Raw genomic sequence first — 15,221 nt, forward strand, 5'->3', positions numbered from 1 at the left:
ATTATTTTTTTAAAAAAAATAACATCTTTTCAAACTTATATTAATTTCACAGGAAAAAAACAGCAGCCTTCATCATCCTAAAGGCTGGTATGTTTGTTCTATGCTGATACTCTCCAATATAATAAGACTAGCTGAAAATTTCATCTGGTACCAAATTGTCTCTCTTCCCCCCCCACCCAGTCTTCCTCTCCCCCCCCTCTCTATCAAGATTATAGGAGAAGAAAGAAATAAGTAAAGAAAAAAACTAAAAAAACAGTATTAAGAAACTAGTGAACGTTCTACTCTTCCCTTCCATTTTACCCAAACTGATAGTTGCAATCAATAATTTGTAAGCATCTAGACTTGTTTCTGATTTCTATTTATCATCTTTTGCCATTTTTAAAATCTCCCTTAGAAACCATACTTTAAATATCTGAATTTGCCCTATTGTGTACTGTATAATATATACAGAAACAATTCTTGCTAGAATTATAGGAGCTGTGCTGGTGTGGTGATTGGAATACATATTGCAGGCTAATTCCTTCCATTGTTGGTAAAATGCAGACCCAGATTGTTGGGGGCAATATGCTGACATTGTAAACTGCTGAGAGAATGCTGTAGCACTATGGAGCGCTATTGCTATTGTTATTCAATTAAGTTGTAAATCCATTCAATTAGTTTTATCCTTTATTCCAAGTTTGGTTTTCCAATCCGATAACTATCTGACAATCTATCTCTTTTCTAATGATGTGCTGAATTTGTGCTTGTAGCCATCAACATGTATTTTAATAAATTGTATGGTTTCTTGTTTATATATTCCAAAACAATTCCTTCTAAGGATAGTTGAGGTTTCATTATGAGCTTTTCCTCCCTCCTATATTTAAAAATGCCCCACAGTTGGCCTTTATAAATGTTACTTGGAGATTTCAATGAAGAGTTCTTTTGATACTACTCAGCCACCTAGTACTTCAGTTCAGGGCATGTTGAATTGCCCTCTTCATTTGCATTTGAAAATTTTCTGGGAATGCATATGCACCAAAGGTATTTCTACTAACGGGAAATAGTCCACTTTAATGCTATCTGTTAGAGGTGTCAAAACGTGAACCTCACTTTTGCACTTTAAACAAATGTCAAAATGTATTGTTTAGCAACCAGGAGGAATTGACTCAGTATTTCTTTGTACATCACAACCCAAATCACCTTAGTGCATAAGACTCATCAACTACCCAATCTTTTTCTAGAATTTTATCAGATGACTTGTGTGATATGATATGAAACAGGGACAAAAACCTATTTCTATCTGTTCTCTATTCATTTAATAAACTTCTATTAATTAATTCCTTTTTCATACATTTAAATGAATCCCACATGTACTTTCATTGCACATTAATAATATGGCCATTGTCACATAAATAAAACATTATTGAATAATCTATTATTCAGTAATATATTATTCTACTTTATTCATGGAATCAGAAAATAAATTACATGGTCATCCTAGATATAGTTGAGGGAATTTCAAGGAATATAATTAAAATACATGCTTTACAAGTAACTTACCCAAACATTTCCATCTTGGTGATATGGCTTCCAATTTTTCCCTGTATCACTATAAAGCATTCGGTACTGAGTTACCCAGTCAGAACTACTATATCTGCCTTGAGTAGCAATTGAGCTGATCTGTTTCCTATTGCTAAAATCCACTTGCAGCCACTGGTAATGGTTACTTTCTGATGGGGACCAGCCTCCAGCACCTAAAAAGTAAAGGAAAGATTATACTATTACATTTTTAATATGGTTTTCATAGGAAGTGAGTCCTTACTGAGATATATTTAAGTGTACATTCATTAGTACTTCCTACTTTTGTCTCCATTTACAGTATGTAACAAGTATTTCAGATGAACTCTGAAGCAGCACCTATAATGGTAGGAAACAATGCATGCTCTGAGAGAAAAGGGGAGATACTGTCAAAGTATCAATCTGTTTTGTTCATTAGTTTCTGTCAATTCCTGAAAATTATCATCATAACTTGAGTGGTATTCTGGTACCTCTTAGGAAACAAGAACTCTTGGAGACGAGATTGTCCAAACAGGAACTTTTACTAAAACTTTTTTTGTCATAGAACACCCAAAACATTTTTTGGATGGAAACTTGTAGGGTAGGCAAGGCAGGTTGTATGACGTGTGAATTCCGGCACCTTTTTCTTTTACAAAAAAAGCACTGACTAAAACATGGTTGACAGTGGATAATATAGACAGGATCTGGAAACTGTCTCACAGGTCAATACTTTTAAAGTGTCCCCAAAGTAAAACCCCTCCCCTCAGTCCATTTGGTCAGTACTGGATCAGTCAAGTTTCAGGGGTCAAAACTCCTCGTGCGAAAGGAGAGCCCCAGTACATTTGCAACATTATTACTTCCTCCCCTTCACATTCCAGTCAGAGATGCAAACCAGAATTCCCCCCACCCTCTTTCTTTGTTCTTCTTAGTTGAAAGGGTTTCTTCCCTGGTCTTTTGTGATGGCCTACAGGCAAGCTGAATAAACAAACCTTGCATCTAAGGGATAGAGATGGCTTTTAACAACCCTGTCTTCTCTTTCCCTCATTGGGAATGGCAGAATCCAGTAAGGGGGTGAGATTTAGATTTCCACAGGGAGTTAGAAATGAAATATAAATGGATTCTGACATTCTGCCCTCATTTGTTTTTTTCAAAAAAAGAGAGGTCCACCTGTAAAGAAAACAAAATATAATGTTAGCCCGGTTTGTTAGGATATTCTGTATGAAACTTCTAAAGCAACTTGAAGTTGCTTTTACCTCGAAGTATTGTTCTCCTTCCACCATGATAGGAGATGGTGGAGGTGAGGTTTTTGTTTGTAGGGGTGACAGTTGTTCTCTTTTTAGTAAACTGCAGTGAAAAATTGGGTGTATGTGCCTAAGATTTTTTGGTAATTCTAATTCTACTGTAAGTGAGTTTATAATTCTTTTAATTGGAAAAGGTCCAATATATTTTGGTCTGAATTTTTACAGGGTTGTAGGGATTTAAGGTATTTTGTGGATAAATATACCTTCTCTCCCACCCTGAATGGTGTGGGATCGACTCTTTTTTTGTCTGCTTGTGTTTTGTCTGCTTGTCTACCTTTGTCTAAAGCTTTCCTAATGATTGGCCAGATGTTTTGTAATTGTGCAATCCATTCCTTCAGTACTGGGAATACTGGTTTGTTTGGGGTTAGTTCTGGCATGGGGTTGAAAGTTTGACCAATAGATACTTGAAAAGGAGTGTAAACTGCTGGAATGGACTGCATTATTATATGCCACTTCTGCAAAAGGCAGTAAGTCTGGCCAATTTGCTTGCTGGAAATTAATAAAATTAAATATTGCTCAAGTACTGAGTTTGAACATTCAGCCGAACCTCCCATCTGAGGATGATGACTAGATGACAGTCCTTGGGTGGTTCCTGAAAGGGATAAAAATTCTTTCCAAAATGCTGATGTAAATTGCACCCCCTTATCAGATATGATGTGTTGTGTTTCACTAAGGCTTTTGCGGTGGGGATCTTTTGGCAAGGGATGAAGTGCACTTGTTTAGAAAACAAGTCAGTGACTGTCCAGACTACAGTTTTCCCATTGCTTTCTGGTAATTCCACTATAAAATCCATGGTTATTTCTTTGCATGGGGCTGAGGGGTTCGCCACTAGTTGTAACAGTACTGGCGATTTCCCTTGCAGCCTCTTAGCCATCACACAAGTTTGGCATTTGGCCATGTCCTTTTTCATGGATGATCACCAAAATTGCCTTTTATTTAAGTGTAAGGTTTTTACAAACCTGAAATGTCCTGCTGATTTTGTATCATGGCACAACTGCATGAAATTGATCCTCTGGGTGGCCGGTATGCATAACTTCTCACCCACCCAGGGTAGTCCATTTTTGATTGTGCACACATGTCTATTTTTCTGGAACCATTCATCAGTTTCCAAAGACTTTTGGAATTACCATATATACTTGAGTATAAGCCAAATTTTTCAGCCCACTTTTTGGGCTGAAAAACTCCACTTCGGCTTATACTCCAGTGAACAAAAAAAAGAACTGTCCCTTCGTTTGGAACAGGCTGCTGAGAGAAGGGAGCGGCAGAGCCTTGCAGAGCTGGCGGCAGTCCAGCGTTGTTTCTCCCCCTCGTGTGTGCGTGTGTGTGTCAGACCCACGGGAATGGCTGGTAGGGAAGCGGCATTCCGGCATTCCCCCCCTTCCTGTGTGTCGAGCCCACGGGGCTTGACACACAGAGAAACGCAAATGCCGGACTGCCGCCACCTTTACTAGCCATTCCTGCGGGTCTCACACACACACACACACACACACACACACACACGCCGCCGGGCTCGGCTCCTCGGCAGGAGGGGCAGCCCCCACCGCGCCCCCCTCCCGGCCCACAGCGCCGCGCCGCCACCGCTTCCTCCGGGCAAGTCGGGGGGGCTTGCGGGGCGAAGGCACCGGCCGGGGGGCAGGCAGGGTGGGAGGGCGGCTGCGCAGCTCAGCGCCGCCCCGAAGCCACAGCCAGCCGCCGCCGCCCACATCCCGGTGGAGAGAGCCTGCCCTGCGGAGCGCGCTCGCTCGCTCACCCGCTGCCTTGCCCGCTGCCTTGCCCGCTCGCTCGCTCACCCGCTGCCTCGCCCGCTGCCTCGCTCGCTCGCCCGCTGCCTCGCTCGCTCGCTCGCTCGCCCGCTGCCTCGCTCGCTCGCTCGCCTGCTGCCTCGCTCGCTCGCTCGCCTGCTGCCTCGCCCGCTTGCTCGCCCACTGCCTCGCCCGCCCGCTGTCTCGCCCGCTGCCTCGCCCGCCCGCTGCCTCGCCCGCTCGCTCGCTCACCCGCTGCCTCACCCGCTGCCTCACCCGCTGCCTCGCCCGCTGCCTCGCCCGCTGCCTCGCCCGCTCGCTCGCTCACCCGCTGCCTCGCCCGCTGCCTCGCCCGCTCGCTCGCTCACCCACTGCCTCGCCTGCTGCCTCGCCCGCTCGCTCGCCCGCTGCCTCGCCCGCCCGCTCGCTCCCCCGCTCGCTCGCTCACCGGCTGCCTTGCCCGCTGGCTCGCCCGCTCGCTCGCTCACCCGCTCGCCCACTGCCTCGCTCGCTTGCTCGCCCGCTGCCTCGCCCGCTGCCTCGCCCGCTCGCTCGCTCACCCGCTGCCTCGCCCGCTTGCTCGCTCGCCCGCTGCCTCGTCCGGGACCAGCGGCGCCGCCCCAAAGCCAGCCAGCCCACCGGCAGGCAGACGGGCGGAGAGAAGCCCGGCCCAGAGGGGAGGGGAGGGAGCGGAGTCGCCGGGGGTGCAGCCCAGGGCCCACGTGGAAACAACGCTTGACTGCCCCCCCCCACACACACGAGGAGGGAAACAACGCTTGACTGCCCCTCCCCCACACACACGCGCACAAGGAGGGAAACAACGCTTGACTGCCCCCCCCCCACACACAAAAGCGGCAAAAGCGGGGGGGGAGAGATAAACGCCTTGTTCTCTCGTCTCAGCAGAGACTTGTTTCGGGGGATCCAGCCTCTGTCACCCCCTTCTCTCAGCTGGGCAGCTGACAGAAAGGGGCGGCAGAAGCTGCATCCCCCGAAAGAAGTCTTCGCCGAGAAAATGGGCGCTGAGATTTTCTCGGCGAAGACTCACCTTCTCCCGTTCACCTTCAGCAGCTCCGCCAGGCCCGTCCAGTGCCCTGCTAGCAGAGCTTGACAAATGCAAAAGCTGCTTTGGTTAAACACTGGAAGGTTTAGTGATTAACCCACCCCACCCCACCCGGTCTTCTTGCTGTTTCTCTCCATCCTCACTCCTACCCACAGGGGCTCTCTGCCTCTTCTACTACTTCTTTTTCTTTCTTTCTTTTTTGCTGAGGTGTGCGTCTCTCTCTCTCTCCCCCTCCCCTCTCTCTCTCTCTCTCTCTCCCTCCCTCCCTCCCTCCCTTCCTCCACACACACACATTCTTCGGTAAAGAGATTCACTCGATCCATGGTTTCAAGGTTAGGGTAGAGAAATCCCGGTTTGTTTCAAGAAACCGGGGTGGTTTATGAGCCTATAGATTTTAGACTTTGCATCTTGTTTTGCTTCCTCGGTTCCCACGAAGCCCGAAACTCTTTTTTTTCCCCTCTGGTTTCTGCCCAACTGTCAACTCGTGGTAAAACAAACAAACAAACAGAAAGCCCTTGCCTCTGGTTCCTGAGGAAAGAAAAAGTTGAGGCGAGAAGTGGAGAACATTCCCTTCTTCGTTGAAAGCTGAAAGCAAACGCGCTGCAAAATTCGTTCATCCTCATCCTCTCTCTCTCTCTCTCTCTCTCTCTCTCTCTTGCTCTCTCTCTCTCTCTTTCTTTCTCTCTCTCTCTGTGGTGTGTTATCTCGAACCAGATGGGATGGCAAAGTCAAATGCAAATGGGGATCTTGCAGATCTTGCCCTGCCTTTCCCCCCATGGTTACCTTCTGTTCTTGATGAGCTCACGAGTGCTCAAGGACAAAATAGGGCAGGGCAGAGCCGGCAGTTAAAAATAGGATGCAGATAAAAGGAAAGGTAAGGAGGGGTTCAGGTTGAGAGGAGAGGCTGCGTAGCCTTAGTGTAACTCCTGTGTGGGCTGACTGGGTTGCCTCCGATGGGCTCTGACAGTGGAACAGAATGGAATAGAAAATATGGAATAGATTGGAACAGAACGTAGAACAGAACAGAACAGAACAGAACAGAACAGAACAGAATAGAATAGAATAGAATAGAATAGAAATATAGAAAGTGAATAGAATAGAATAGAATAGAATAGAATAGAATAGAATAGAATAGAATAGAATAGAATAGAATAGAATAGAATAGAATAGAATAGAATAGAATAGAAATATAGAAAGTGAATGGAATAGAATAGAATAGAATAGAAATATAGAAAGTGAATAGAATAGAATAGAATAGAATAGAATAGAATAGAATAGAATAGAATAGAATAGAATAGAGAATGGTAATAAGAATAGAATAGAATAGAATAGAATAGAATAGAATAGAATAGAATAGAATAGAATAGAATAGAATAGAATAGAATAGAATAGAATAGAATTATAGAAAGTGAATAGAATAGAATAGAATAGAATAGAATAGAATAGAATAGAATAGAATAGAATAGAATAGAATAGTATAGAATAGAATAGAATAGAAATATAGAAAGTGAATAGAATAGAATAGAATAGAATAGAATAGAATAGAATAGAATAGAATAGAATAGAATAGAATAGAATAGAATAGAATAGAAATATAGAAAGTGAATGGAATAGAATAGAATAGAATAGAATAGAATAGAATAGAATAGAATAGAATAGAATAGAATAGAATAGAATAGAATAGAATAGAATAGAAATATAGAAAGTGAATAGAATAGAATAGAATAGAATAGAATAGAATAGAAATATAGAAAGTGAATAGAATAGAATAGAATAGAATAGAATAGAATAGAATAGAATAGAATAGAATAGAATAGAATAGAAATATAGAAAGTGAATGGAATAGAATAGAATAGAATAGAATAGAATAGAATAGAATAGAATAGAATAGAATGGAAATATAGAAAGTGAATAGAATAGAATAGAAATATAGAAAGTGAATAGAATAGAATAGAATAGAATAGAATAGAATAGAATAGAATAGAATAGAATAGAATAGAATAGAATAGAATAGAATAGAAATATAGAAAGTGAATGGAATAGAATAGAATAGAATAGAAATATAGAAAGTGAATAGAATAGAATAGAATAGAATAGAATAGAATAGAATAGAATAGAATAGAATAGAATAGAATAGAATAGAATAGAATAGAATAGAATAGAGCTGGAAGGGACCTTGGAGGTCTTCTAGTCCAGCCCCTTGCTCAAGCAGGAGGACCTATACCAGTGGTGGTGAACCTATGGCACGCCTGCCAGAGGTGGCACTCAGAGCCCTCTCTGTTGGCACGTGCGCCACCACCGCTGCCAGCAGCAGGTCCTTGTCAGTTGGTGGACTGGAATAAAAGGGAGGGGGAAGCATTTTACATGCGTGCATGCGTGCACGGGGCCACGAGCAGGCACATGCTGCAAAGGGGGCGGGGCTAGTGCCTGCGTGATACTCACTAGCCCAGCCCCGTTCTCACGTGGTGCGGTGCCTTGTATCTGCACCCTGCGGCGCGGCGGTTGGCGTTTTTGTGCCTTGTGGTACGGTGGCCCATTTTTTGCTCCCCCTTTTTTTTCGTGCCAGAGGTGGCACTCAGAGGCGCCTCCCTGTCCCCTCCCCCGAGGGCACCAGAATGCCGATGCTGCCTTGGCACTTTGTGATAAACAAGTGGGTTTTGGCTTGCGGTTTGGGCACTCGGTCTCTAAAAGTTTTGCCACCACTGAACGATACCATCTCAGACAGGTGAATGTCCAGTCTCTTCTTAAAAACCTCCAGTGATGGAGCACTCTTGATTTCTGGTGGCAAGCTGTTCCACTGGGCAGCTGAGAGAAAGGGGCGGCAGAAGCTGCATCCCCCGAAAGAAGTCTTCGCCGAGAAAATGGGCGCTGAGACGCCTCATTCTCTCGCTCAGCGGAGACTTCTTTCGCGAGATCCAGCCTCTGCCGTGCTGCACCGAGAGAACAGCAAGCTGCCCCATTCTCTTGGTGGAGCACTCCACCGCCCCATTCTCTCGGCGGCTTGCCACCCCGTTCTCTCATCTCAGCAGAGACGTCTTTCGGGGGATCCAGCCTCCAGCTGCTGCATTTCCCAGCCTCGGCTTATACTCGAGTCAATAACTTTTTCCAGTTTTGGGGGGTAAAATTGGGGGTCTCGGCTTATACTCGAGTTGGCTTATACTCAAGTATATACGGTATATTCTAGTTTGGCTATCCACCCGCGACTTCATTTTAGCTTGGGTCCTTGTGGTGACTGGTGCTGCCAGTTGTTGTTCAGGCATAAGTGGTTTAGAGTCAGTGACCCGTGTGCTGTTATATTGGGGCATGCAAGATAATGCATCTGCCAAGAAATTCTCCCCCCCCCTGGTAAGAGCTTGAGAGTGAAACGAAACCGGTAAAAATGTTGAGAACAGCAGGCTTGCTTAGGAGTGAGTTTCCTGGGTGTTTTTAGTGCTTCCAAATTTTAATGGTCTGTCCAGACCTGGAAGGGGATTTTATTTCCTTCAAGGAAATGGTGCCATGTAAGTAATGACCACCTCACAGCATACGCCTCCTTTTCCCACATGGCCCAATGTTGTTCTGTCTCCATGAGTTTCCTGGACGTATATGCACATGGTTACAATGCCCCCTCGTCATTTTCCTATAATAATACAGCTCCCACCACCACATCACTAGCGTCTGCCTGTATTACAAAGGGTTTATCGGGATCTGGGTGACTCAGTACAGGTTCAGTAGAAAAAAGTCCCTTTAGCCTCTAAAATACTGCTTGACATTCCATTGTCCACTTCAGGGGCTGGCTAGGTTTCACTGGGGACTCCCCCTTCATTTTCAACAAGTTTGTGAGGGGCAGGGCTATTTGTGCAAACAAAGGGATGAATTGGCGGTAGAAGTTTGCAAAGCCCAGGAAACTTTGCAATTGCTTCCTTGTGCAGGGGTGGGGGTGCCCATTCTAATACTGCCCTGACTTTCTCAGGGTCCATTTCGATGCCCTCTGGGGATATGCGATACCCCAGGTAGTCTGTTCTTTCCTGGTGGAATTCACATTTTGATAAATTCACCTATAGGTGGGCGGCCCACATTTTTTCCAAAACTTCTCTGACTAGGTTAACATGCTCCTCCTTGGTCTCAGTGAAGATAAGGATGTCATCTAGGTAAACCAGCACCCCCTTATATAGGTGCTCTCTTAGCACTTCATTGATTAATTGCATAAAAATGTGGGGGGCCCTTGCAGTCAAAACGGCAGGACTTTGAACTGGTAGCAAACCATTGGACAATTGAAAGCAGTCTTCCATTCATCTCCTTCCTTAATCCTAATGCGGTAGTATGCTTCTCTCAGGTCTAGTTTGGTAAAAATCTTTCCTTTCAATAGGTGGGATAGCATATCCTTCATTAGGGGTAGGGGATACAGATTACATTCAATAATTGTGTTAAGAGATATATAAACTATGCATAAATGAAGAGTGTCATCCTTCTTCTTCCTGAAGAGGACTGAGGTGGCCATTTTGGGTTTGGCAGGCTCAATAAATCCCCTTTCTAGGTTTTCTTTTTAATGAAACTTTCCATCTCCACTGTTTCTTTTGGGCTCATGGTGTACATCCTGGGTTTCAGGAGTTTTGCCCTGGGTTTGAATTCTATAGCACAGTCTGTGGGCCAGTGAGGTGGAAGCTCATCTGCCCATTTCTCACTGAAAACTTCAGCAAGGTCCCTGTATTCCTCCAGTATTTCTGGTAATCCCTTGTCTTCCACTACTGATGCTGTCTCCTCTCTTCAGGTTGGGGGGGTGCTTTGGGGTTTTACATTCCTATGTTCCCCTTCTGGGAACTTGAGTCCTGCTGTCCTCCAATTAACCAAGGGGTTCCATTTCTTCAGCCATTCCAGTCATAAAATCATTGGGCATTACATGCCTGGGGTCACTACAAACATTATGTCTTCCTCATGAGTCCCCAGGGACAGGTGAACTGGTAAGGTGGTTAGGGTAGCTGGGCCCCCCCCCAAGGACCCATCTAACTGGCCAAAGGAGATTGGTTGTTTTAGTCTCCTCACTGGAATGCCCAAATTCCCCACCAGTGTTGGGCTGATGAGGCAGCGGATGCAGCCAGAGTCTATTAGGGCTTTTACTTTGGTGGCTTTGGGCATGGAGGAAGCTAATATAGTCACTGTCTTAAGAATGGGTGGAATGGATCCACTTACCAATGTTTCTCCCTCTGAGCTGTCTTCCAAGGTGTCCGCAGTGTAGGTTGGAATCCTGGAGGGTGATGCCTCTGATTTGCAGTGAGGGGCTTTTGAGTGACATTCTGTTGTGTGATGACCCTCTCTCCCACATTTGAAACAGCCTGTTGACTTCTTAGCCATGGACGATGGTTTTGCTGGCTCACATGTTTGCTCGGGCAGCAGGCAGGCCCCTGGTTTTCCCTGGCAGTGCCTTTTTAGTAGGTCTATCTCTGTCTCTTCTACGAGGACATACCAGTCATCGAGATGGTGTGGGTCTCCTTGAGGGAGGCACACATCATACAGGTCGTAGTTTAGCCCATCTTTGAAATGGCTAAGGAGGATGTCTTCTGGCCAGTTCAGCTTACTGGCAATGGCTCAGAATTCTTGGGTATATTCAGCCACCAGCCGTCTGCCCTGCCTCACCATTTTGATTCTCTCCTGGGCCTTACAACCAGCCAAAGGGCCCTCAAACTGCCTCCTCAAGGATGACATGACTCGGTTGAAATCATTGAGTTCTGGGGCATTGGAATCATGCAGGTTCACCACCCAGCCTGCAGCCGGTCCATCCAGGTGAATCCAAGGCAAACCATTCAATATCACAGTTGTCCAAGTCTATGCCCCAACCACCGGTACTGAAGAGGATGAAATTGACCAGTTCTATGAAGCCCTACAGCACCTTATAGAACTAACACCAAAAAATGATGTTCTTATCATCATGGGGGATTGGAATGCTAAAGTAGGAAGCCAAAAGATAACCAGAATAACAGGCAAGTTTGGCCTTGGATTGCAAAATGAAGCAGGGCACAGGCTGATAGAATTCTGTCAAGAGAATACGATGGTCATAGCAAACACTCTTTTCCAACAACCCAAGAGACGGCTCTACACATGGACATCACCAGATGGTCAACACAGAAATCAGATTGACTATATGCTCTGCAGCCAAAGATGGAGAAGCTCTGTACAGTCAGTAAAAACAAGGCTCAGACCATGAGCTTCTCATTGCAAAGTTTAGGCTTAAACTGAAGAAAGTAGGGAAAAGCACTAGACTACTCAGGTATGAATTAAATCATATCCCTGTTGAATATACTGTAGAGGTGACAAATAGATTTAAGGAATTAGATCTGATAGACAGAGTGCTCGAACAACTATGGACAGAGGTTCACAACATTGTACAAGAAGTAGCAACTAAAACCATCCCAAAGAAAAAAGAAATGCAAGAAAGCAAAATGGCTGTCTGAGGAAGCTTTGCAAATCGCTGAGGAAAGGAGGGAAGTGAAAGGCAAGGGAGAAAAAGAAAGATACACCCAATTGAATGCAGAATTCCAGAGAATAGCTAGAAGAGATAAGAATGCCTTCTTAAATGAACAGTGCAAAAAAATAGAAGAAAACAATAGAATAGGGAGGACCAGAGATCTTTTCAAGAAAATTGGAGAGATGAAGGGAACGTTTCATGCAAAAATGGGCATGATAAAGGACCAAAACGGCAGGGACCTAACAGAGGCAGAAGACATTAAGAAGAGGTGGCAAAATTACACAGAAGAACTATACAAGAATGAGCTTAACATCCCTGATAATCACAATGAGGTGGTCACTGCCCTCGAACCAGACATCCTAGAATGTGAAGTGAAGTGGGCCTTAGAAAAGCTGAGCAACAACAAAGCTAGTGGAGGTGACAGTATTCCAGCTGAGCTATTCAAAATCTTAAAAGACAATGCAGTAAAAGTGCTGCACTCAATTTGCCAGCAAATTTGGAAAACTCAAGAGTGGCCACAGGATTGGAAAAGTTCAGTTTACATTCCAATTCCAAAGAAAGGCAGTGCCAAAGAATGTTCAAACTATCGCACCATTGCACTCATTTCTCATGCTAGTAAAGTCATGCTTAAAATCCTACAAGCTAGACTCCAGCAGTATGTGGACCGAGAACTACCAGAAGTACAGGCAGGATTTCGAAGAGGCAGAGGAACTAGAGATCAAATTGCCAACATAGGCTGGATCATGGAGAAAGCTAGGGAGTTCCAGAAAAACATCTACTTCTGCTTCGTTGACTATGCTAAAGCCTTTGATTGTGTGGATCATAACAAACTGTGGCAAGTTCTTAAAGAGATGGGCGTTCCAGACCATCTTATTTGTCTCTTGAGCAAACTACATGTGGGCCAAGAAGCAACAGTGAGAACTGGACACGGAACCACTGATGGTTCGAAATTGGGAAAGGAGTCCGGCAAGGCTGTATACTGTCGCCCTGCCTATTTAACTTATATGCAGAGCACATCATGAGAAAGGCAGGGCTAGATGAATCAAAAGTTGGAATTAAGATTGCCAGAAGAAATATCAACAACCTAAGATATGCAGATGATACCACTCTAATGGCAGAAAGTGAAGAAGAACTAAAGAGCCTCTTGTTGCAGGTGAAGAAGGAGAGTGCAAAACTTGGGTTGAAACATAACATTAAGAAAACCAAGATCATGGCATCCGGCCCTCTCAATTCCTGGCAAATAGATGGGGAAGAAATGGAGGTAGTGACAGATTTTCTTTTCCTGGGCTCCAAGATCACTGCAGATGGGGACTGTAGCCAAGAAATTAAAAGACACTTGCTCCTCGGGAGGAAAGCCATAGCAAATCTAGACAGCACACTAAAAAGCAGAGACATCACCCTGTCAACAAAAGTGCGTATAGTCAAGGCTATGGTCTTCACAGTTGCGATGTATGGCAGTGAAAGTTGGACCATAAGAAAGTCTGAGCGCCAAAGAATTGAGGCCTTTGAACTATGGTGCTGGAGAAGACTCCTGCGAGTCCCTTGGACTGCAAGGTGATTGTTCTGTACCATCCTGCTACCAGCCCTGCAGAAAAGGCAACCCTTTTATAAACGGCAAGAGGCTGGAATTACGTCTGCCAAATTTAATTACTACAAAAACAAACAAGACACGAACCAAGAAACAGGAGCTTTGAAACACTATCCAAGCGGTTGCTTTCAGCAAACCAGCCCTCCCCACACATTCCCCTTATATAGAGTTCAGGGTGTGGCTTCTCTCTGCCTCCTTCCGAGAAGCCCCATTGCCTTCCTCTGTTTACTCCTAATTGACTGCCTCCTGCGTCGGGCGTCCTTGAACAGGGCCAGCTGTGGGTCATCTTCATCCACACTGTCAGGCTCACACAGCTGGGTCTCTGTGGTGACCAAGTAGGAGGGGCCTGGCTGAGGGCTATCATCAGCAAGATCTTCAACCCCCTCAGCAAGGTCTTCAACACCCCCCTCCTCCTCTGAGTCATCCGACCCAACTGCCAAACCCACAGGCTGACCCTGATTCACAACAGCGATCAAACCGGTCAGTCCTAGAGGAGATCAACCCTGACTGCTCTTTAGAAGGCCAGATCCTGAAGCTAAAACTCAAATACTTTGGCCACCTAATGAGAAAGAAGGACTCACTGGAGAAGAGCCTAATGCTGGGAAAGATCGACGGCAATAGAAGAAGGGGACAACAGAGAATGAGGTGGCTGGATGGAGTCACTGAAGCAGTAGGCATGAGCTTAAATGGACTCCAGAAGATGGTAGAGGACAGGAAGGCCTGGAGGAACGTTGTCCATAGGGTCGCGATGGGTCGGACATGACTTTGCAGGTAACAACAACAATCAAGAATGATCATAACAGACAAAATTCAGTTGCAATTATATTGTGGTATCCATCAGCCCACACTTACTCTTTCCTTAAATTGAGCATAGCTTTTCAATCTTGTATAGATAATCTTCTTAGGTAAAGGTAAAGGTAAAGGTTCCCCCGCACATGCGTGCTAGTCGTTTTCGACTCTAGGGGCCGGTGCTCATCTCCGTTTCAAAGCCGAAGAGCCAGCGCTTGTCCGAGGACGTCTCCGTGGTCATGTGGCTGGCATGACTAGACGCCAAAGGTGCACGGAACGCTGTTACCTTCCCCCAGTAGTGGTCCCTATTTTTCTACTTGCATTTTTTACGTGCTTTCAAACTGCTAGGTTGGCAGAAGCTGGGACGAGTAACAGGCGCTCACTCTGCTACGCGGCTCTCAGGATTCGACCCGTCAAACTGCCGACCTTCTGATCGACAAGCTCAGCATCCTAACCCACTGAGCCACCGCGTCCCTTTTGACATCTTCTTAGTAACTATCAAATTATAATCATTTTAAAGCATGACCAAATTATCCACAACATCCCTTGTCAGAGCTTCCTGGCATGTCAGTGACAGCTGATTGATTCTTTACTCCCTAATTAAGCCAGTTTCAAATTAAATGGGAGGGAATAATAGCACCCACATCTGCACTCTCAAAGCACTATAGCATTTATTGAAATATATAAGGTTCAAAAATTTCATCAGAGGCCACTTTTTTTAATTGAAAAGTTTTTCAATACATTTTATCTTTAACAAAACAAC

The 15,221-nt window shown here is 45.0% G+C and overlaps 1 protein-coding gene across 1 annotated transcript in view; it reads right to left on the reverse strand.

Moving 5' to 3' along the window:
- CNTNAP2 (contactin associated protein 2) overlaps positions 1-15,221 on the reverse strand; it is a gene marked incomplete at its 5' end in the record, with an annotated part of 1,430,381 nt that overhangs the window by 889,554 nt on the left and 525,606 nt on the right. Inside the window, one exon of the mRNA XM_083378276.1 lies at positions 1,540-1,733. Coding sequence (XP_083234402.1) covers positions 1,540-1,733 — 194 coding nt within the window. The remainder of the gene's footprint in view (positions 1-1,539; positions 1,734-15,221) is intronic.

The sequence above is a fragment of the Vipera ursinii genome (assembly GCF_947247035.1).
Source record: "Vipera ursinii genome assembly, chromosome: Z".
Lineage (NCBI taxonomy): Eukaryota > Metazoa > Chordata > Lepidosauria > Squamata > Viperidae > Vipera > Vipera ursinii.